The sequence below is a fragment of the Geotrypetes seraphini genome, chromosome 1 (assembly GCF_902459505.1).
Source record: "Geotrypetes seraphini chromosome 1, aGeoSer1.1, whole genome shotgun sequence".
Lineage (NCBI taxonomy): Eukaryota > Metazoa > Chordata > Amphibia > Gymnophiona > Dermophiidae > Geotrypetes > Geotrypetes seraphini.
Window position 1 is genome coordinate 433,566,135 of NC_047084.1, and position 23,158 is coordinate 433,589,292.

A 23,158-nucleotide genomic window follows, 5' to 3' on the forward strand; every position below is an offset into this window, starting at 1 on the left:
AGGAGGAAAAAGAGATAGCTGAAAGGTTAAACAAATTCTTCTCGTCGGTCTTCACCAGAGAGGACACATCCAATATCCCAGAACCCGAGGTGATTATAAACGGAGAACACAACGAAAGGCTGGTACAACTAGAGGTAAGCATAGAGGATGTCCACAGACAGATAGACAGACTAAAGAGCGACAAATCACCAGGCCCGGATGGCATCCACCCAAGGGTACTAAAAGAACTGAAAAACGAAATAGCAGAGACACTTCGCCAAATATGTAACCTCTCCCTAAAAACTGGGGAGATCCCAGAGGACTGGAAAATAGCAAATGTCACGCCCATCTTTAAGAAGGGATCAAGGGGTGACCCGGGAAACTACAGGCCTGTGAGCTTGACCTCGGTTCCTGGAAAGATGATGGAAGCAATGGTAAAGGACACAATCTGCGAACACATAGAAAACAATGGACAACTGAAGGCGAGCCAGCATGGCTTCTGCAAGGGAAGGTCGTGCCTCACGAACTTGCTGTACTTCTTTGAGGGAATAAACAGTCAGATGGATAAGGGTGAATCCATAGACATCATTTACCTTGACTTCCAAAAAGCCTTCGACAAGGTACCTCACGAACGGCTACTTAAAAAACTGTGGAACCACGGGGTGCAAGGGGATATCTACCGATGGATCAAACACTGGCTAGCGGGCAGGAAACAGAGGGTTGGAGTCAAGGGCCAATACTCAGATTGGCAATGGGTCACGAGCGGAGTTCCGCAGGGGTCGGTGCTGGGACCTCTACTATTCAATATATTTATTAACGATCTGGAGACGGGGACAAAATGTGAGGTTATCAAATTTGCTGATGACACCAAACTCTGCAGCAGGGTTAGAAACACGGAAGACTGCGAAGACCTACAAAGGGACCTAACGAGACTGGAAGACTGGGCAAAAAAGTGGCAAATGAGTTTTAACGTAGAGAAATGCAAGGTCATGCATGTAGGGAAAAAGAACCCGATGTTCAACTACAAAATGGGGGGAACACTGCTAGGGGTGAGTAACCTGGAAAGGGACCTGGGGGTGATGGTCGACTCATCACTGAAACCATCGGTGCAATGTGCGACAGCCTCAAAGAAAGCAAACAGAATGCTGGGCATCATCAAGAAGGGTATCACGACCCGGACGAAGGAAGTCATCATGCCGCTGTATCGCGCAATGGTGCGCCCGCACCTGGAGTACTGTGTTCAATACTGGTCGCCGTACCTCAAGAAGGACATGGCGGTACTCAAGGGAGTGCAGAGGAGGGCGACTAAGCTGATAAAAGGTATGGAAAATTTTCCATACGCTGACAGGTTAAAAATGCTGGGGATGTTCTCCCTGGAGAAGAGGAGACTTAGAAGGGACATGATAGAAACCTTCAAAATCCTTAGGGGCATAGAGAGAGTAAATAAGGACAGATTCTTCAAACTGAGAGGAGCCACAAGCACTAGGGGTCACTCGGAGAAATTGAAAGGGGACAGGTTTAGAACAAATGCTAGAAAATTCTTTTTTACACAGAGGGTGGTAGACACATGGAACGCGCTTCCGGAGGAAGTGATAGGCCAGAACTCTGTACAAGGATTCAAGAAGGGTTTGGATAGGTTCCTGGAGGATAAGGGGATAGAGGGGTACAGATAGAACTTGAGGTAGGTTATAGAAGTGGTCAGAAACCACTTCACAGGTCGCAGACCTGATGGGCCGCCGCGGGAGCGGACCGCTGGGCGAGATGGACCTCGGTCTGACCCAGTGGAGGCAACTTCTTATGTTCTTATCTCTCTTCCCCAAATTCATCACTAAATAAATTATTAATATTCCCTCCCACCCTATCCCACCCAAACCCTCCCTCCAAATGGATAAACTTGTAATGCACATCAGAAATGCAACCCCACACTCCCCCCAGACAACCTTTAAAAATATTTCATCTCATATATTATTAAAAATCAATTCAATTCAGATACTATCATACCTCTAAAATCAATTGATATCTTGACCACAAATAGCCCTACAAAGAAATTCATTTACCTATAATAGCATTCAATTACCGTTCATACTTCAATTTATCTTTATATTTAAAATTTTAATAATTATCCCTCTATATTTTATTATTGAGTAAATTAATGATCTCCAACCCCATCCTGCAATCTTTAAAAAACATAAACTTACTACTTAAAATGTTTAATTTCATATCAAATTCATTTAAATTCATATATCACTATTTCCCTTCAAGAATATCTATTCATTTATATCATATCTATTATTTATTAAAATATTTTATTATATCAGACCTATAAGTCAATTAATATTTACCTTAAATAACCCTCAAAGAATTCATTTACCTTAATATCATTCAAATTCATAGCTCCAAATTATCCCCATACTTAATATTTTAATACTTATCCCATAATATTTATTATTAATAAATTGATTATCCATTACTATCATATCTATTACTTATTAAAATATTTTATATCCATTTTTACCAATAAACCCTGATATTTCAATTAATTAAACTATATTAGCAGAATCTAAAATGAGTCTTTTAATACTATCAATCTGTTTCATTTCTTCTTTCTTCTGTCTTCTTTCTTGACAAACTTCACATAGACATAGGTTCTGGATTTGCAAGGAAGTTTTTCAACTTTTCCGGGTCATCAAAATAAAGTGATTTGTTCCCCAAAGAAATTCTCATTCTTGCCGGGTAGTATAACCCGTACTTGTAACCTTTTTCCTTCAGCTGATCTCTCATTTGAAGAAATTGCTGTCTCACAGCTACAGTGCCTTTTTCAAAGTCTGGCAAAAATATGATCTTAGATCCTTTATAGTTTAAATTTCTGTCTGCTTTTGCCAGACTCAAGATTTCCATTGCTTGGCTGAACCTCAACAGCTTAAAGATCAGAGGTCTAGGCTTTGAATTTCCAGCTGACCGTTTAAAAGGGATCCTGTGGGCACGTTCGATTTCTAATGGGAACTTTGTATTTAACTGAAGCAGTTTTGGGAGTAAATTTTCCAGAAATTGTATTGGATTTTCCCCTTCCAAATTTTCTCCCAGGCCAATAATTTTTATATTCTTCCTCCTTCCACGATTTTCATAGTCCACCAGTTTCTTCTGCAGTTCTGTTATAAGTTTACTGTTTTCCTTTGTTTGTACTGCAGCCACTTCTACCTGCTTCACTCTGGATTCTATAACTGTCATTTTCTGACTCACTGCCTCCAATTGCCTTTCCATGTTTAAAACCTCTTCTTTTACTTCATGGATACTTTCCGCGTTTTTTTTAATTTGCTGCGATATTTTTTTTTAGTTCTGCCATAATTTCTTTCCTTCCACTTTCCTCTTCATCTGGAAGCAGGGCTTTAGATGCGGCAACCATATCCTGTTTAAGGCACTTTGCCGTACCAGCGTTTACAAAGGCTGCATCAATCTTCCCCTGCCTTGTGCTTGCCATCTTTATCTCTCACCCAACTCCAGAAAACCTTGAAATTTCTTCAATTTGAGGTATTTTATTTCAAATATCGCTGTCTGGGGAATGGAGCAACACGATCACACTTCCATGTATCACACGCTCCAAGCCACGCCCCCCCAATCTTCTGGCCTTTAAATATGACACATAAATTTCTTTAAAATTTGACTTGAAACAACCTTATGCTTATTTACTTTTTTTCATTACCATTTATTAATACATAATACGTACACCACCTTAAAAGGAAAAAAAAAAATCACATAGATATAATAAGAAATACAAATAATATACCCCCAAAGGGGAAAGAAACATGTAAGCTATTATAATCCACAGCTAGGGAAAACAACAGACACTAAAGAAAAAGGAAGTTGGCATATTATAGATAAAAACTAATAATAATAATAACTTTATTCTTTTATACCGCCATAGTCAGATGACTTCACATCGAAGAGGGCTGGACAATCAGCAAATTAATAAAATAAATTACGAGTGAAAAACCCCTCTGCCAAATTAATTATTATAAACCAGAACATAACTAGATTCTACTATGATAGAAACTATACAGCAGATTGAAAAGAAGTTTTTTCCCTTCTAGAAAAAACCTCGACTGCGATGGTTCATAAAATACATAGAGGGGCATTTTCGATGACATCTACGTTTGACTTTGGACATTTCCTGCAAAACGTCCAAAATTGGACTTCCAGAAGGGTCCATTTTCGAAAATGCTGGACGCCCAATTTTTTTTTTTTTTTTTTAAATCATCTAGTTGGATATCTTGGTCACTAGGACATTCAACTAGATGTCCAACCTCAGGATGGCAAACTTTATTCCCCATTTGAAAAATGTCCAAATGAAGCCCATTTGTATGTGGGAGGGGCCATCTTTCTAATGGACTGGCCACACAGACATGCCAACAGACTATTGGGGCACATTAGAAGGCACTGCTGTGAACTTCACAAAAACAGTGCCAGAAGTACATCTCTCCATAGCCCCCTTATAATGTATGGTGAACCCTCCAAAACTCTCCTAAAACCTACTATACCCACTTGCCCACCACACCAACAGCCCTTATGGCTACAGGTGGCACCTATATAGCATTATAGCAGGGTTTTGGTAGGCTCACATTTTCCACCATAAATGTAGAGGTTAGATCGGCTTATGGGCCTGGCTCCTCCTCTCTTGTGTGATGCCCTACTAGGCTTTCCCATACCAAGTGCTGCTGTTCTACAGCCAGGCATGTACTACTTCATTCAAAAAAACATTTTTTTTTTTTTTGGGGGGGTGGGGTCAGTGACCAGTGGGGGAGTGTGTGGGGCTCATTACTTAATCCCTCCAATGGTCATCTGGTTAGTTTGGGTACCCTTTTGTCACTTATCAAACAGGTCTAGTTGAAAACATTTAAGTTCCGTCTAGGATGCCCTGGGAAAGGTTCGATTATAGCTGCAGGACGTCAAAGTCTAAGCCCACTCGTTCCCTGCCCTTGCCATGCCTACCACTCTGGACATGCAGTGGGTAAGAAGTCCCATTAGACATCCAGAATGTCAGTTTTGAAAATGTCAATTTAGATGTTTTGATTAGTAAGACGTCCAAGTGCCAGATTATGCTGTCTTTTGGACGTCTATCTTTTTTGAAAACGAGCCCCATATTTAACATTTTGAAAAGAAACACTTTCAAGAAAACCTCAGCTGAAAAGTTGCGCCTATGGAAAGGGTCATTTGTCTCAGTTCCAAAAACCTCTTTCTCCTAGTCTGTGTCCATCTGGAAATATCTGGAAAAAAATTGTATTTTCCCACTTAGAAAATTTACATCTCTAGCTCAGTAATACAATTTTAATATCACTTCCTTATCTTGTAAAAAGACAAATGCAACCAGCAAAAAGGACTTGCCAGACACTTCTTCCTGAAAGAATTCCAGTAATGCTGATCCCAATGGGGCAGAACTCTCATCACCTATTCAACAAAGTTAAATAATATATTCTCTATACTGGAGGAGAGACTGTTCCAGGATATCCCAAATTCGTTGCAATAAACTTATTTATTAAGGGTTCCCTTTTACAAATCCGCTGTAGAGGTTTCTACCATGGGCTAGCAAGGTAAATGCTCCAATGCTCAGGAATTTTATAAGCATCGGAGCATATACCTCACTGGCCTGTGGTAGAAACATCTACCACAGCTACAGACCGATGAGTCTGACCTTGGTACCAGGAAAGATGGTAGAGGCACTGATAAAGGACCGCATCATTGATCACCTTGATGGACACGATCTGATGAGGACCAGCCAGCACGGCTTCAGCAAAGGAAGATCTTGTTTGACGAATTTGCTGCACTTCTTCGAGGGAGATGTAGGTCCATGGCTTTGCAGCAGGAGTGCGCATGCACAAGTCCCCAGCCTTACTTAAGTTTCCAGCACCTACCACTCACCGCTAGCGCTGGACTTCCTGTTCTCCGTGTCGGCTCCTCTCACCCTACCTCGGACTTAAACTGCTGTTGTGAGACATGTCAGGTGGGGATCGACAGAGGAGCCGCGGCACCTTTTCAAACCCTCCCCAGCACTGCCGCCATCGTTGCTAAGTTTTTAAAGTCCTGAAAAGCCGTCGGCCGTGAAGTATGCAGGTGGCATACTTCACGGCCGATGGCTTTTCAAACCGCCCCCCCCAGCACCGCCGCCATCGTTGGTAAGTTTTTTGTTTTTTTTTTAAAACATGGTAGTCCAGTGGTATCCCTACCTTGCTCTCGCGGCTGCCAACGCTGGAGGGAGCTTTGTTGTTAAGGCCTGGCTTCTTCGGGCAGCAGCAGCATTTAAAATTTGCTGCTGTTGCCGACTTCAGGCCTTACTCTCTGGCGGGTCCTGCCTACTTCCTGTTTTCATGAAGACAGGACCGGCCAGAGAGGAAGACCTGAAGCCTGGCAACAGCAATGAATTATGAATGCTGCTGCTGCCTGATGAAGTTCAAGGAGGAAAGGGAGCAGAGGGGGAGAGAATGGCTTAGAGGGAAGAAGACATGGCAGGGCATGCAGGGAAGGAGGAAGGTATGCCACACCAAGTGAAAAGGAAGGGGGGAAAGGAAGGAGGAGATGCCATATGGTACAGAGAGAGAGAGAAGGCGGACACTGGATGGAAAGAGAAGAGAGGGCAGTGAATGGAAGGGGAAAAACAAGAGGATGAACAGTAGATAAAAGGGGTGAGAGAGGGAGACAGACACTGAATGGAAGTGTGGGGGAGAGGAGGGACAGCCGCTGAATGAAAGTCTGAGGGACAGAGGGAGCAGACGTTGGAAAGAAGTGGGGAGAGAAAGAAAGACAATGGGAGGGAGACAGAAAGGAAAGAAAAAAGAGACAGGGGCAGGGAGAGAGACAGAAAGAAAGACAGCGGCAGAGAGAGACAGAAATAAAGAAAGACAGACAAACATATATTCTAGCACCCGTTAATGTAACGGGCTTAAAGACTAGTTAGAAATAAAAATATAAAAACATAATGCAGTAAAAGGAAAACAAACTTCCATAGAAAGTATGAACTATGTGGAACAAAACATCAAATAAAACATAATAAAAGTATAGGAACATACCTGATGTTTGCAAGTAAAAAAGCTCTCTATAAAACATAAATACAAACTTTTTTAACAACCTCTAATTTCTCATGTCCTTCCCTCATTTATTGAATTACCTGTAAACCATGCCGAGCTCTATCTTTATGGAGATGATGCGGTATACAAACTTAAGGTCTAGTTTAGTTTAGTTGTTTTTTTTTTTTTAAATAACAGCAGGATTAAAATTTGGCATAAAATGATGTTAAGAGATTAATATAACCAACAATTATGCATATGCACATATAAAGATAAAACTAAAGATAGACTTAGAAATCTAGGCAAGATCCAAGATGGCCGCTGTATGTTTGCTGCGGTGAGGACGCTGTTGATTTTCAGCTTTACCTGGACGGGGCAGGCACGCTGGTGGTGCCTCCCGGCAATCGACTGTCCTCTCGTTAACAATTGACAATCTTCTTCGGCGTCTGCAACAGGAGCAAGAAGCGTCGGGGACTAGCCCGCTTGGGACACTGCCGGGGAGTAGTGCGGCAGTGAAAACCTCAGGGCTCGATGTTACCCTAAGCCCCGACGTAAGGATGCCACCCCATCAACCGTTGCCGCAGGCAGCTAGCTCTCCACGGGACCAGAGAGCACCCGAAGAGGCAGCCCTCTCATCTCCGGAGGCCAGTGTGTTGGAGGGCTTGCCGTCTAAGACAACCCAGAGTGATTTGTTCACTCTCGTAGGATCTGCGATTGGGACAACCAAGGCTGAGGGAGTACAAGACTTCATGGAGGTAAACCAATCCTCAGGACAGTCTCTCACAGCACAAGCATATCCTTTTTCTACAATCAAACCTCCAGAAGTCACTCTTGAAGCATTATGGGACTTGGTAGTGAATTTGGGAAACTCCTTAAATCCCCAAATTAAAAATTTGGATAAAGAGGTTAAAGAACAGAAAGGAGAAATAAAATTGATAAAACAAGATATATCTCAGTTAAAAATAGAGGTACAAAATACAAGTAAAGAGCTAACATCAGTAAAAGATAATCAAGATTTACTGGTTAAAGACAATATAATTTTGAGGAGGAAATTGGAAGCTCTGGAGAACAATAGTCGAGCTAACAATTTGAGAATTATAAATTTTCTTAAGATCTTATCAATCTCTCCTCGAGAAATGGTGAAGCGTTATTTTTATGGAAATATTGCAAATTCCTGAAAGCTCTCTACCTCTTCTTACAAGGGTATATTATCTTCCTGTTAAATCCCAAGTCAAAGAAAAAGAAAAAGGTGGGGAATCTCGGGAAAGACAATTGGACATTTCTGCTATATTGGAACAATCGGATAGAGAATTGGCTGTTCCAGCCACTCTCTTGATGTCTGTGGCTCTGGCTCCAGACAAGGATTGGATATTAAAACTTTTCTGCAAAAATAGATCCAAGGACTTCCTGGGACACCATATTCAGATATTTCCTGATGTCTCTAGAGAGACTCAAAAAAGAAGAAGAGAATTTTTAATCTTGAAACCTGGAGTGACTCAAATTGGGGGTATTTTCTTTTTGAGATACCCATGCAAATGTGTAGTACGATACTGTTCTCTGAAGTATATTTTTACAGATCCATCTCATTTGATAAGTTTCCTCTCAATGAAACGTCTTGAGAAAGGAATAGCTGCGCTTAATGAAGTTTAGCTCTCTGTACTGCATTAGACATACGGCTTTCTTTGATATATTTTTTGATTAATTTAGCTCTACTCTTTAAATCTTGGATCTAAGTTAGGGTGTGATCAAGTGAGTTTACTTTATGTATTTTTCATTTTTATGTTTTGCTGTGTTTTTCAATTTTTGAAAAATTAAGTTAATTTGGTTCTTGATTGCACTTTTCTGTACAAGATGTTTTTGCTTGGTAATTCTATAAAATTGTATAAATAAATAATAATTTTAAAAAAGATAGAAATAAAGATAAAAGTCATAACGACAGAAAATTGAAAAAACATATTGTGCTGTGAAACAAATGCCAGTGAGAGCTTATTCAAAGTGCAGCTACAGAGGCAAACGGAGCATAAAGAGCGGAGGCAAAGGGAGATGTCAAAGTGTAAGTGAGACACGGATAAAAGACTACTAGGTAAGCTTAGAAGCGTGGAACAAAAAAAGTATCATCCACTTGAAACATGCCAGCAAATTAACTGCTACAATGAAAGCTGTAAAGGAAGATGGCCACACAGGAAATGAAATGAAGGACACTGCTAAAACAAACGAAAACCAACTGATCATGACGTGTTCTTACATTACTCAAGTAATCACAATCCACCCCTCAAGAGAAACTTGCCTTTCTCACAGTTCCTAAGACTAAAAATATATCTGTACAGTTTTTGAAGACTACAAAATTAATGCATTTACATATGACAGAAAGGTTCAAACAATGGGTATATCCAATGCCTACCATACAAGATGGCTACAATAGAGCAACCCTTAGAAAAATAATAATAATAATAATAATAATAATAATAATAATAGTTTATTCTTATATACCGCCATACCCATGCGAGTTCAAGGCGGTTTACATCGAGTTACATTAGGGTCTGCATAGACAGGCAGATTTACAATTATTTGTCAGAATTACAGATTTGTTATTAGAATTACAGAGTAAACAGAATTTCAATTATTTATCAGCTTTATTTGAACTAGACAGAGGATGAGGAAAGTGGGGAAGAAAGGGGGAAGGCCTCATAAGGGGGCCGGATTGGGGAGGGGGGGAGATATTGTCAAGGGGGGGAACATAGAAACATAGAAATAGACGGCAGATAAGGGCCCACGGCCCATCTAGTCTGCCCACCTTAATGTCCCTCCCCTACCTTTGCCCTGTGAATAGATCCCATGTGCCGATCCCATTTGGCCTTAAAATCAGGCACGCTGCTGGCCTCAATCACCTGTAGTGGAAGACTATTCCAACGATCAACCACTCTTTCAGTGAAAAAGAATTTCCTGGTGTCACCTCGTAGTTTCCCGCCCCTGATTTTCAACGGATGCCCTCTTGTTGTCGTGGGACCTTTGAAAAAGAAGATATCTTCCTCCGCCTCGATGCGGCCCGTAAGATACTTGAACGTCTCAATCATGTCTCCCCTCTCTCTGCGCTCCTCGAGCGAGTATAGCTGTAATTTGTCAAGCCGTTTTTCGTATGGTAGATCCTTGAGTCCCGAGACCATCCGGGTGGCCATTCTTTGCACCGACTCCAGTCTCAGCACATCCTTGCGATAATGCGGCCTCCAGAATTGCACACAGTATTCCAGGTGGGGCCTCACCATGGATCTATACAATGGCATAATGACTTCCGCCTTACGACTGACGAAACCCCTTCGTATGCAGCCCATGATTTGTCTTGCCTTGGACGAAGCCTGCTCCACTTGATTGGCAGACTTCATGTCCTCACTGACGATTACCCCCAAGTCTCGTTCTGCTACCATTTTTGCTAGGATCTCGCCATTAAGGGTATAAGACTTGCATGGATTCTGGCTGCCCAGGTGCATAACTTTGCATTTTTTGGCATTGAAGTTGAGTTGCCATGTCCTAGACCATCGCTCCAGTAGGAGTAGGTCGTGCATCATGTTGTCGGGCATTGAATCTTCGTCTGTTGTGCATTTGCCCACTACATTACTCAGTTTGGCGTCATCGGCGAATAATGTTATTTTACCTCGAAGCCCTTCTGCCAAGTCTCTTATAAAGATGTTGAATAGGATTGGGCCCAAGACTGAGCCCTGTGGTACTCCACTAATCACCTCCGTCATTTCGGAGGGGGTGCCATTCACCACCACCCTTTGGAGCCTACCTCCAAGCCAGCTCCCAACCCATTTCGTCAATGTGTTACCTAATCCTATAGAACTCATCTTGCTCAGTAACCTGCGGTGTGGTACGCTATCGAATGCTTTGCTAAAGTCCAGGTACACGATGTCCAGGGACTCCCCAATATCCAGCTTCCCTGTCACCCAATCAAAGAAGCTGATCAGGTTGGATTGGCAGGATCTCCCCTTAGTAAATCCATGTTGTCGGGGATCCCGTAGATTCTCCTCATCCAGGATCTTATCTAATTGGTGTTTGATTAGAGTTTCCATTAGTTTGCTCACTATCGATGTTAGACTCACTGGTCTGTAGTTTGCTGTCTCCATCTTTGAGCCTTTCTTGTGCAGTGGAATGACGTTAGCCGTCCTCCAGTCCAACGGGACGCTGCCTGTACTAAGGGAGAGGTTGAAGAGCGCGGACAGTGGCTCCGCCAAGACATCACTCAGCTCCTAAGGCACACCCAGACATTGTACGAACTCTGAGATATATGCATCTTTCATAGTAACATAGTAAATGACAGGAGATAAAGACCTGAATGGTCCATCCAGTCTGCCAATTAGTTATACTCATTAAAAATACATGATTAAATTAGCTTGTCTCTGCTTTGGTATTTCTGGGTCATAGACTGTAAAGTCCACCTGGTATTGCCCTAGGTTCCAAATGCTGAAGTTACCATCCAAGCTCAATCCGGCTTATCCAACCATCCTGTTTGCAGGATATCTACCATAAAGTCTGTCCAGTAACATCCTCATGTTCCAAGTTAGTGGAATTCCCATTGATGCCCTCCCCAGCCCCATCCTACACCAAATCACCACATATGGGACACAGACTGTGCAAGTCTATCCAGTACCGGCCTTAGTTCTTTAATTTACATCCTTCGTTTTCTAATTAGAGATCCTCTAGGTTTATTCCATACTTTTTTGAATTCCATCACTGTTTTCCTCTCCACCACTTCCCTTGGGAGGGCATTCTAGGCATCTACCTCCCTCTCCATGAAAAATAATTTCCTAACATTGCTCCTGAGTCTTGCTCCCCACAACCTCAAATTATGCCCTCTAGTTTTAACATTTTCTCTTCTCTGGAAAAGATTTGGTTCTATATTAATACTTATCAAGTACCATATTTTTCGCTCCATAAGATACACTTTTTTTCCACCCAAAAGTGAGTGGAAATCTCGGTGCGTCTTATGGAGCGAAGATATCATTTTTTTTTTAAAACCCCACACCGTTTTAAAACACACACCCCAAAACACCCGCAGCCCCCCCTTTTTAAAACACGCCACCGCTACACCTTTTAAAACATCGGTTGGGCTAGGACAGTGGTCGGCAAACTGCGGCTCGCGAGGTGCATACAGCTCTTTAGCCACTTGAGTGCGGCTTGCGGCTCGTCTAGAGCAGGGGTGCCCAACCTGCTTCCCTTCCCTTCTCACTGCCCTCCCCCAAGCCACCGCCATTGAGGAATAGGCTGCCACTGCCGCCATCGGGGAACAGGCCGGCGCCGAGTTCTGAGCTCTCCCTGCTTCCCTTCCCCTTGACCAACTCTCGCCATCCAATGTCAATTCTGATGTCGGAGAGGAAATTCTGGGCCAGCCAATTGCAGCCAGTTCTCATCCCCTCTGGACATGACGGAGGTCTAAGAATTCTCCTGGAGCCAAAGAGGCAATCACCGAATACACCGTTTCCATTCGGAAACAAGGAACTCTTAGGGCTACATTGACCACTTTCAGGTCAAGGATTGGCTTGCAGTCTTCGGAGCCTCTGCTGGAGCCCAAGTCATGCTCCAGAATGGGCTCTATGGCTGCAATGTCCAGCAATTTGTGGACTGTGGCTTCCACCCGGGCAGCCTTCTCCAGCCTCCCAGCAGGAGAGTCCAGAATAAACTGCCAGGGGACGAACAAAAAAACTCGCCTTGAAGTACCTCCAAGACCCAACAATCTGAGGTGATGGCATTCCACTCTGCCAGAAAAGCTGAGAACCCCCCCCCCCCCCCAATCTGTGAAGGAGCATCCAGAGGCCTGGCGTCAGAACTATTTCTTAGAGGATGCAGCCAGATGGCTCTCTGTCGATGGCTAGTGCTGGGAACCACTGAACCTCTGTTTGCCTAATTGAAAAGAATGCTGCCCTGAGGAGTCCCATAGTACTGATAGAAACATCTGAAGGGACAAAAGCTAGGGTGTCCTAATACCCAGGAGGGTTGGGGCCTATTATCTGGCAAAGACTTGGGTTTTTGGTCCTGCACACTAGCCATAAGGTCATCCAAACCTTTGCCAAATGGCAATTGCCCTCGGAAAGGCAATCTGCTCAGGGTCGCCATAGAGTCGTCACCACTGGACCACTGATGGATCCACAACATTCTATGCACCAAAATAGAATAGGCTGACAGTTTGCTAAACACTTCAAAAATGTTGTACAAGGCATCCACCATGTAATCCACCCCTGAGACCAGAAAGGCAAAACCCTGGATCACGATAGTGTCAGGACCATGCAGAGCTTCAAATGACATGCTCTGGCCCGAAAAGAAGCCGTCACCACCGCAGTCTATAGCCCAGCAAACGCTGGGCTAATATGTGCTTAAGGACAAAGACCACTCTGTGGTCCTGAGTGTCTTTCAGCACTACCCACCCACCGCTGGGGAGAGAAGTGTACTTAGTAACCTGCGCCACTGAGGACTTTTGGGGATGCAAAGCGCTGGTTAAAAGTGTCCGCCATAGGGTAGAGCCTAGACATGGCTCTGGCACATTTAAAGGGACCCTCAGGCATCCCCCACATGTCTGTGAGCATCTTTGACTATGTTCAGATGATGAGGGAAAACAGCAGATTGCAGATTTTCGTTACTCATAACAGAGCATTCTGCTGAAGCAGACTGACCAACCTCCAACTTCAACTCCTGGAGGGACTCAGAGATCAAACCAACCAGGGTCGCTAGTTTGAAAACTCTCTGCACCGTGGGATTCCCACCAAGATCCGGGGTCTCAACTGGAGCCAGATCCTGGAGATCCGCGAGCACTTCAACATCCTCAGCGTTAGTAGTGCTAGCCTGAATGAGCAAAGGCATTGTCAGGGCATTCAGAACATCTGCGTCATCAGCTAGTGAAACATCAGGGTCTAATACCCATGTACTGGGAAGGGGGAATCCTCATAGCCAGCATGGATGCAGGAGGAGACGCAGAAGGCACCTTTTTCTTTGCCAAATATGGCTGATACATTTTGTTAATAAATTCTGTGGAAAACCTGTCCTCCGAGGCAGGAGCTGAGTCCTGCAGACCCTTGTTAGAACTTTTGGAGGACATGTATACTTTAGATGATGAATCGCAGCTGCATTTCGCCAGGGCCGCAAAGGCGCTGTCCTTGGAGCTCCATTTTGATTTTTCAGGGTGCCCCAGACTTGAAAAAGCAGCAGGACCGAGAAAACTTGGGCCAATGAGATTTCACCCCCACCTGCTCATGTGAAACATGCTTGCTCACCGGACAACCATCCACCGCAAATAGGGCATGAGCCACAGAATCCTGCCCTGGAGAGACCATCTGAGTGGTTTTCTTGCAAAAGCGAAGCTTGTAGAGGCAAAAAATTACTTTAGATTTAAATAGGGAAATTGCAAGATGGCTGCCACGGGTGAAATTTTCAATAAAAAACATCCTGGGAAAAGCAGAGGAATCTCCAGAACATGGCGATTTTTGAATTTTAAGGTGGGGTAGGACTCACTTCCACACTGCCCAAAACTCACTTTTGGAGACCCCCCCAAATCAAAGAAAACAGGTTGTCAGCTCTGTACTCAATGTGCGATGCTGTGCTGGATACTGCAGAAAAGGAAGCTGAAACTGTTTACAGGTAGATCCTCTGCCTTAACAAGCATGCTAACTGTACTGCTGGTCCTCTGACTGCCCATCTGGCCCAACTCCATCGGCCGGAGATCTCCGCCATCATGGACACTCCTATGATGGGACCAGGCAGAGGAATGCGGTTGACCCCAATCCTGGACATACCTCCAAGAAGCCACGCAGCCTGCACTCAGACCCACTAGCGGACGAACCTGGGGTGAGCAAGCTCCCAAGGGAATGGACCCTGAGCCAAGTTTCAAGTTTTATTAGGATTTTATATACCGCCTATCAAGGTTATCTAAGCGGTTTTACAATCGGGTACTCAAGCATTTTCCCTATCTGTCCTGGTGGGCTCACAATCTAGCCACAATCCAAAAATGAAGGCTGTTCAGGTGGTGCACTGCCAGGCAGTCAACCTCCTAGAAACAGACTTGTCCTTAAAGTCTGTGATCTCCCGCAGCCAGAGCTGTCCCTGCTGAGAACTTCTGCAGCACAAAGGCATGAAACGCAAATAAAGACTGAATTTAAAGAAAAATACACATGAGCAGAGAGATAATCTCCTACTGTCTAGTCTGTAGGAATGCAACTGGGTTCCTGAGGGCTGTCCAAAGGCAAGAGGGGAGGGGTTGAAAATATTATGTAAATGAGACTTCCTACAAACTGCCTGGCGACCATGGATGCATAATCTATTTGTCCAGGAATAGGGTGGGATTGTACATGAAATAGGGGTTAGGTAATGTTTCATAGAAGGAATGATAAAATAGACATGGGTACTTTACAATGAGTAAATTATTTACCTGTGCAAGCAAAATCTTGATCCAGGCTGGAAGCAGTCGGTTGTTTAGGTCCTCAGCTTTCCCATGTCCTGAGACTGATAGGCCATGAACTATGTTCCCCAATGCCAGAGCCAAACCAGGCGTCTATAGCAAAAATAAAAATGAAAGTAACACTTGTAATGATTTTTTTTGTCGTGCCATAAATACTATATAAGAATCGTATTTTACCAAAAATGTTTGTTCAATGTGTAAGGTCTATTTATTTCTGTCACCTTTCAATCTTAAAGTTAAACATGAAGATATTCCATCAATCATTTACTAGTTCTAAGATTCTAAAACATCTTACTTTAATACAATTTTAGAATTCTGTGTACTTGGTATCAAGATGTGATGTAGCTTTTACTGTAGTCAGCACTAGCCCAACAGGCTCATTTTCAAAAAAGACATCCAAAAGACAGCAGAAACTGGCACTTGGTCGTCTTACTAGACAAAATGTCCAAGTGGGCATTTTCAACACCGACTTTCTGGTTGTTTTGCCTCCAGTGTATCTCTTAAGGTAGTGTGTTAGAGGGGTGTTTTGGGCAGGATTAGCAATTGGGCATTCGGCAGGGATAATCAAACCTTTAAGGAAAGTCTTAGATGTATGGATCTAGTCCTGTTTTTTTAAATACACATGTCAAAAAGGTGGCAAAACTGACAAGATGACCATTGGAGGGATTAAGGCATGACCCCCCCTTTACTCCTCAGTGGTCACCAAACCCTCCCACTACACAAAGAACATAGCTACTTGATTGTCTGTGCGAAGGAGGACTTGAGGACTCAAGAGGTGCTGGAAAGCTTTGAGAGCATAAAATATCGCTCAGAGCTCAAGAAAATCGATGTGAAAATTCCGCTTCTTGGCAGACCAATGACCTTGTGTTTGAAGGCAGTCCAGGTGCATCCGTCGTTATCACTTTTTTTGGGGGGGAGGGTAAGTGAAAAAGGAGACCTTTAGATAGATTGGAGGAGGTCATCCACCATTGAAGCGATTGCTGAAGATATGTGACAGAAATATGTTGGGAGAGATGATCTGTCGCTTGAGATCACTGAGAAGCAAGGGCCCACTGAGGAATTCGAAGATGTAGCCCTGCTAGTGGAGTTACATGAACTGCGGAAGCCATGTGACCCAAAAGAACTTTCATGCGCCTCGCAGAGATGGTGTGCACCTTCAACATATATTGAGAGATGATGAGAAGATTGTTCAGGCGCTCTGGAGGGAAAAACACCCTCACTAGAGTAGTATCGAGGATAGCCCCAATGAACTGAAGACGTTGAGTCAGAATTAGGTGAGATTTGGGGAAATTGACTTCAAAGTCGAAAACTTGTAGGAAGGCAATAGTCTGAGATGTTGCCAGAGCCACCTCCTGAGATGACACAGCTTTGATCAACCAGTCATCCAGGTAAAGAAAGACCGTGGAATTGGAGAAATATGGCCACAACAACTGTTGAAGCGCATCTTCTTAGCTCCGCAGAAATTGAGGGACCGCGCACCTATGCAGTGCGGGTTGATCGTGAATTTTCTAAACCTTAAGGGTCCTTTTATCAAGCCGTACTAGCAGGGTTAGTGCGTCTGACATTTTATCATGCGCTAACCCCCACGGCAGCCTAAAATTCTAATTCCTGGTCAATGGAGGCGTTAGGTACTAGCGCGGCAGGCGGTATTCTGTGCATTAAACCGCTACTGTGCCTTGATAAAAGGACCCCTTAAAGTTGCGATTTACTTTTCAAGTGTCTGTACTGGGGCTCCGGTGACATCACCCATGTGTGAGAATATGCTGCCTGCTTGTCCTGGGATAATGGTTGTTTTCTCTCCTGAATTTCTGGACATCTTTCCTAAGATGTACAGGCTCAGAGTTAGATGTCCTATCAAAAATGCCCTTCCACTTAAAAAAAATAAATTTTTTTTTTAAAATAAGGGGGATGTTTTGTGTGCTGTGATGCTTTTCATTGCACTAAAATAAGAATTCTTCAAACATGTTATATATGAGTTTCTTCAAGACCTCACAAGTTCCTCCCTCATGTATGAAATTATTCATTACTTCTCTGTAGCAATGTGGCCTGATCATTTATCCCACAATATGTTTGAAACTACCAATGTGTTTGTGGCCCCACAACATTTTTATTTTTTGGTGTAGTCTTGATTCCTCTTTAAAGGAAAAATCTCACAGATTTGGGTTTTTTTAATTTAAAAAAAAAAAATCACTGTAAATGACCATAGCTTGCAATATAAATTTATGAATTTGGAAAGAGTGATTTAAAAAAAAAATCCAAAATCTATCTTTATTAACATCTTTTCATGGGGTATTAAAAAGGTGAGAACTGACCTAACAGCATGATATACAAATGATATACAAATGATATACAAATTCAAAAATAAATGATATCAACATCAGCAGCGAGACCCGGAAACCTGCAACAAGCACAATGCCAGCTGCGGAAACCCAGAGAAAACATGTAACCCAGCTCCATGGGCAGAACATCTTTAAACCCAGCAGAGACTCTTCCATTCTATGGAAAAAGAGACCAATTTACTTTCAAATTTCTGACCCACTGACTTTCCTGCCAAAATTCATTTGGTGGACTGCCCTGTTTCCAATCAGGTCCCACTATTTACAAAGTCAAACTGCAGACTTCAGAGCATACCCTGAAGAAAGCCACAGCATGGTAACTGAAATGTCGGGTTCTACCTGACACAAGACCTGGAAACCTGCAACAAGCGCAATGCTAGCTGCGGAAACTCAGAGAACAATCTGAAAGTAACTGTAACCCATTCTGTCTATATATTGTGTACGTTAATCTATAACCCGCTCTGTATGATAACCTGTAAACCGTTCAGAGTTCATTGGTGTGAATGGGATATAAAACAAATTAAATAAATATATTAAATCACATGCATGAAATTTTCCTGCAGTAGCATCCCAGCAGTTCAGTCCATTTCTGCATGAGCTGAGAAAGGGCTAGATTCACTAAGCCCATCGATCGTGTCCCGACCACTTTGCGACCCCGACCCAATTCACTAACCTTCCTCCTGCACCCGATCCGATCTGTGCATGCAAACGAGGGGAAACGGCATGCAAAGTAGGAAGAGCCTCGATTCACTAAACAAAATTCAGGAACTGGGCTGACCAATCAAGAGGCGACTGCTGAGGACCAGTCGCTCAAGTCCTTTCCTGCTCTCTGCCGCCCTGCCTATCTCTCTTCCACCCTGCCTCCCCATAATTTTAATCCGTGGGTTTAAAGAGGGGCTGCACTACGGCATGCTCGGACATGTTGTAGTACAGCCCCGCTTTAAACCCGCAGGTTAGTTGTGTGAAACTGTAACACAAGTGTCTGCTGTGATACTCAGCTTGCTGTTCATGGCCCCCGACTTTCCACCTAATAGTTGCATTTTCTTTGCTGGGAGAGGTCAGTCTCCCTTATTCAGAGTGGCGCAGACGGTTTCTTCACTTTGCTTTATGTGGTTCATTTACCTCAGCAGCTTATGCCAGGTCTCTCTGCTCACTGAACACATTCTGAAGATCCAGTGTAATCGCGTTGGCTGCAAAGCTTTCCGAAAGGGCGGGGGGGATTTTAGATTAAAACTGTTGAAGAATATTTAAAGAGATGGGCGGGAAGAAAATTGCTTGAAAAATAAGAATCGGCTTGCTGACAAAACTTGGGCTAGATTCGCTAACATGAGAGCAGGCGCATGTGCGGACCGCTTCTACAGGCAAGCAGATGGTCTGTGCATGCGTCAGGATCGCTCTGCAGTGATCCATGGGGTCAGTGTGGGGCGTGCCTCCGAACGGGTTACTTTGCATGAAGACTGTTAGAGAATCGGTCACCCTTCCACAGATCGGATGGGAAAGGTAAGTTTAGTGAATCTAAGCCAAACTAACTTCCTACTATTCCTGTGATATTGGAATAAATTAGCAGCAAGGCTTAATCTAGACAAAAAGGAAATTAAATTATAGAATGACCATTCTCTGCTTTGTTCTAGGCTCACCTTCTCTCTTCCCCTTCCCAGCAGGTTTCCTAGAAGGGAAGGATTGAAACAGAGTACACTTGCTTCTCTAGAGACTGTAAAGAAATGATGGAACTGTATTCTAGGCCATTTTCCCTAAAGTTAAGCCTTGAAATATTAGTACCATGTTAAAATTTAAAAAAAATATCTAAATATTGTGACAGGGAAGCCCCTGTCCCAGTGAAAAGAGTGTCTAAACCTCCCCAGCATGCATCAATGGACTCTGGAAAACCTGGCCTGGAGCAGAGACAGCTGGCTCAGCCAGGAGGGAAGGTGCAGAGGCAGGGTGTAGCACAGCCCAACAGCCAGGTGGGGAGGGCATTGAAAGCTAATTATCTCCCTTATCAATCCTTTCCTCAAACCCAGAAACAGAAAACCAACCCAGGAGGGGGTGGAGTCAGCACTCGTGGTGTGCAGGACAGACTGCCTCAAATAGGAAAGAGACAGAGTAATCAGGGGAGCTCAGCTGGCTCTAATCAAGAGAGCTCAGCCACACGCGGAGACTCCAGAGTTCCAGTTCCCCAACCCTGGACATTTGCAGGAGGTAAACCCAGCAAAAGAGGAAGTGTAATCTCTGGGAGGTACAGTGCTCTGCCTAGCAAATCTTGGGATGGAGACCCAGGGGTTTCCCTCAGAGAGAGAACGTTCTGAAGGAGCTGGCAGGCAAAGAGGGGGATGGGAGGAACAGCCTGAAGTTAATGGGTGGAGAAACAACCGTGGCTACAGGACTAATGAATGGGAAATGAGCAGCCTTCCCGATGACAGTGAATCTGGAGAGGACATAGATGTAGGAGGGAGTGAGATATGAGAGGTCTTTTCAGTCCTAGGAGAAATCCAGTCCAGGTACATTAAGACCCTAAATTACAGCAAGGATAGGAGCAGGGCAAAGGGCAGCTCCATCTAATTAAGTGAAGATATTCCTGAACAAACGTTTTGCCCTACTTCTGAGCAAACTGGCAAGGAGAAGTTAATGATTTTGTTTTCCTCTTGGATTGTATGAGGAATCTGAAAGCCAGCTCAGGCTGTGCCTGGCTGCACCAAGTAATTAAGGACACATTCTGAGATTATTGTTTTGGAATTAAACCTTTTCAGGTTAACCAGCATTGGTTAGTTTGACCTGGAAGCTCAAGGCAGGTTGCTTGGACTTGAGCACATGTGGTGCCTTAGAGAATGTGAAGAACTAATTACCTGTTCCCAACATGTTTTCTTTTTTTTTTTTTAAACTTTAATAAACCTGAGTGCAGTTTCTAGAGAATCCGTCTTCCGGGTTTTTCATTCATCCAGCCACATAAAAGGCGCTACAAAAATCTACTTGTGGTCCGCGCCGGGACTTCCCACCTACCTGGGGACTGGCCCGGCCACAATATAAAAAACAAGTTCCTCTCAATAAACAAAACTGTAACACTAGTAAAACGGATATAATTTTTTTTAAAAATGGCACTTTGTATAATTCTTTCATATGCTAAGCAGCCGTAGCAGTTCATATTTAGAAATCTTGAAGCAGGCTGAGTTTCTTGAATGCACATTGCAAAAATGATTCAGAAGCCCGAGCGTGACTTTTTTTATATTTCACAAATGCCAACTCTTTTGCTTTTACTTTCTCTGTCACTTTTTTGGAAAACCATTTCGGTTTCCTTTTTCTCTTGCTTTTATTTTCCTCACATAAAGGTGATGGCCATTTTTTTAATTGCTGCTTTCAGCCTGGACCACTGTTTTTCCACTTCTCTTATATCCTCCCATCTTATTAGCTATTTCTTCAGATACTTCCCCCTTTTACTAAAATTCACACATCTGAAATCCATGACTTTGAGTTTTGTGTGGCTGCTCTCCACTTTAGCTGTTATATCAATCAAAACCGTTTGATGATCACTTCCACCCATGTGGTCACCAACTCAGGTGTTAGAAACACTTTCCCCCTTTGTAAGCACAAGATCAAGCATCGCTTCTGCCCTCATGGGTTCTCTCACCATTTGTCTTAGCAGAGCACTTTGAAAGGCAACCACAATCTCTTTGCTTCTTTCAAATTCTGCAGATGGAACTTTCCAATCCACATCTGACAGGTTGAAATCACCCATCAACAGCACCTCCCCTTTCTTTCCCAACTTCTGGGTATTTGTAACCATATCATGATCAAGTTGCTTCGATTGTTTCACAGATCTGTAGACAAGACTCATGTAGACAGAAGTTCCATCTTCTCTTTTCAAAGTGATCCATGTCGCTTCTTCCTTTCCCCAAGCCCCCTGCATTTCAGTCGCTTGGATATTGGTCTTTACATAGAGAGCTACTCTTCCATCTTTTCAGCCATCCTTATCCTTCCTAAAAAGATTATAGCCCAGTATGTTTGCATCCCATCTATGGGACTCAATCGTGATAGTTAATTGCCCATAATCAACAGCACTACTAACCAATTCTTCAAAATTCCCAAACAAAGATTCAACTGCTTACATTTAAGTACATAATCTCAGTTAATGGGTAGCAATAATTCAAGGTCATCTGCATATGAGACTACATGCACTCACAATTTGTCCCAATAGATGCATCTGGATATTAGAGTTGCGACAACCTTCTATCTTCATTGATGAACATTTCACCATTTACTATTGTATCACACGTCGAATCTTCTATTCTTCATAAAGGACCTGATCCATTGGAACACCAATCTCCCAATACCTAGCTGCATACATCTTATATGAAACCATCTTAGATCTACTAATTCAAAAGCTGCTTTGAGACTCAAGGATATCAGCACTGCTAAAGTTCCATTTTCTAAAGAGAGGTACACATTATTACCATTAACAAGGTTTCTTTTCTACTTCCCCTCCTAAAACCAGTCTGACAAGGATTTAATAATAGGAATAGGAGAAACCCTTAGAAAACAGTTTTTGATATCAAACGAAGGGAAGTATTGTAAATCTTAATAGATAATTTGTGACTGCAGAATCTAAGTAACATGATGACTTAGAGAATAGTCATAGAAGTCAGAACCTGGGTTTCTTAGGCTGAAGCTTAAGAACTATACTGTCTGATTTATGACTGAAAAATGTGTTGCTTTTAGGTGTGGAGAATGATTGGCAGTTAACATAGCTGAGTTTTTAAAAAGTTTGGACAACTTCCTGGAGGAAAAGTTCATAGTCTGCTATTGAGAGAGACATGGGACAGCTGCTACTTGCCTTGAGATTGGAAGCATGAAATTTTGCTACTGCTTGGGTTTCTGCCAGGTATTTGTGACCTCGATTGGCTAGGATTACCAGGTTATTCAATCCAGGCCCGGCCTAGATTTCTGCCAACCTCATCCTGGTGCATTATGGGACCTGCAGCACTGATTTCAATGGATAGAATCATGGACTACACATACACCACTGTTTTAGGATGTAATTAAAAGCCAAGACTGGCCAAAAAGTCTCCCTTCTGGAATGGCTAACCTGGTGACTCTAGGACTGGCCACTGTGGAAACAGGATACTGGGTAGATGGATCATTGGTCTGACCTAGTATGGCTATTCTTATGTTCTTATTAAAAACTGTTGGATAGGTTCTGAGACTATATTTGATTTGGAGCATGTTGCTTGATAGCTGTATTATAAGTATATATGACAGTGAATCAAAAATTAAAGGCAATTGCTAAATTACGTGATAACTGGAACACAGCTAGCGAAATGCAACATATGTACTCGTACATTCCCTGCAGGATAGTT

At 43.1% G+C, this 23,158-nt stretch overlaps 1 protein-coding gene across 3 annotated transcripts in view; it reads right to left on the reverse strand.

Moving 5' to 3' along the window:
* The window catches only part of FOCAD (focadhesin), a 471,722-nt gene that overhangs the window by 90,185 nt on the left and 358,379 nt on the right, over positions 1 to 23,158 (reverse strand). For all 3 annotated transcript variants that reach the window (XM_033919504.1, XM_033919495.1, XM_033919513.1), the window contains one exon: positions 15,445 to 15,567. In XM_033919504.1, the coding sequence (XP_033775395.1) occupies positions 15,445 to 15,567 (123 nt within the window). The remainder of the gene's footprint in view (positions 1 to 15,444; positions 15,568 to 23,158) is intronic.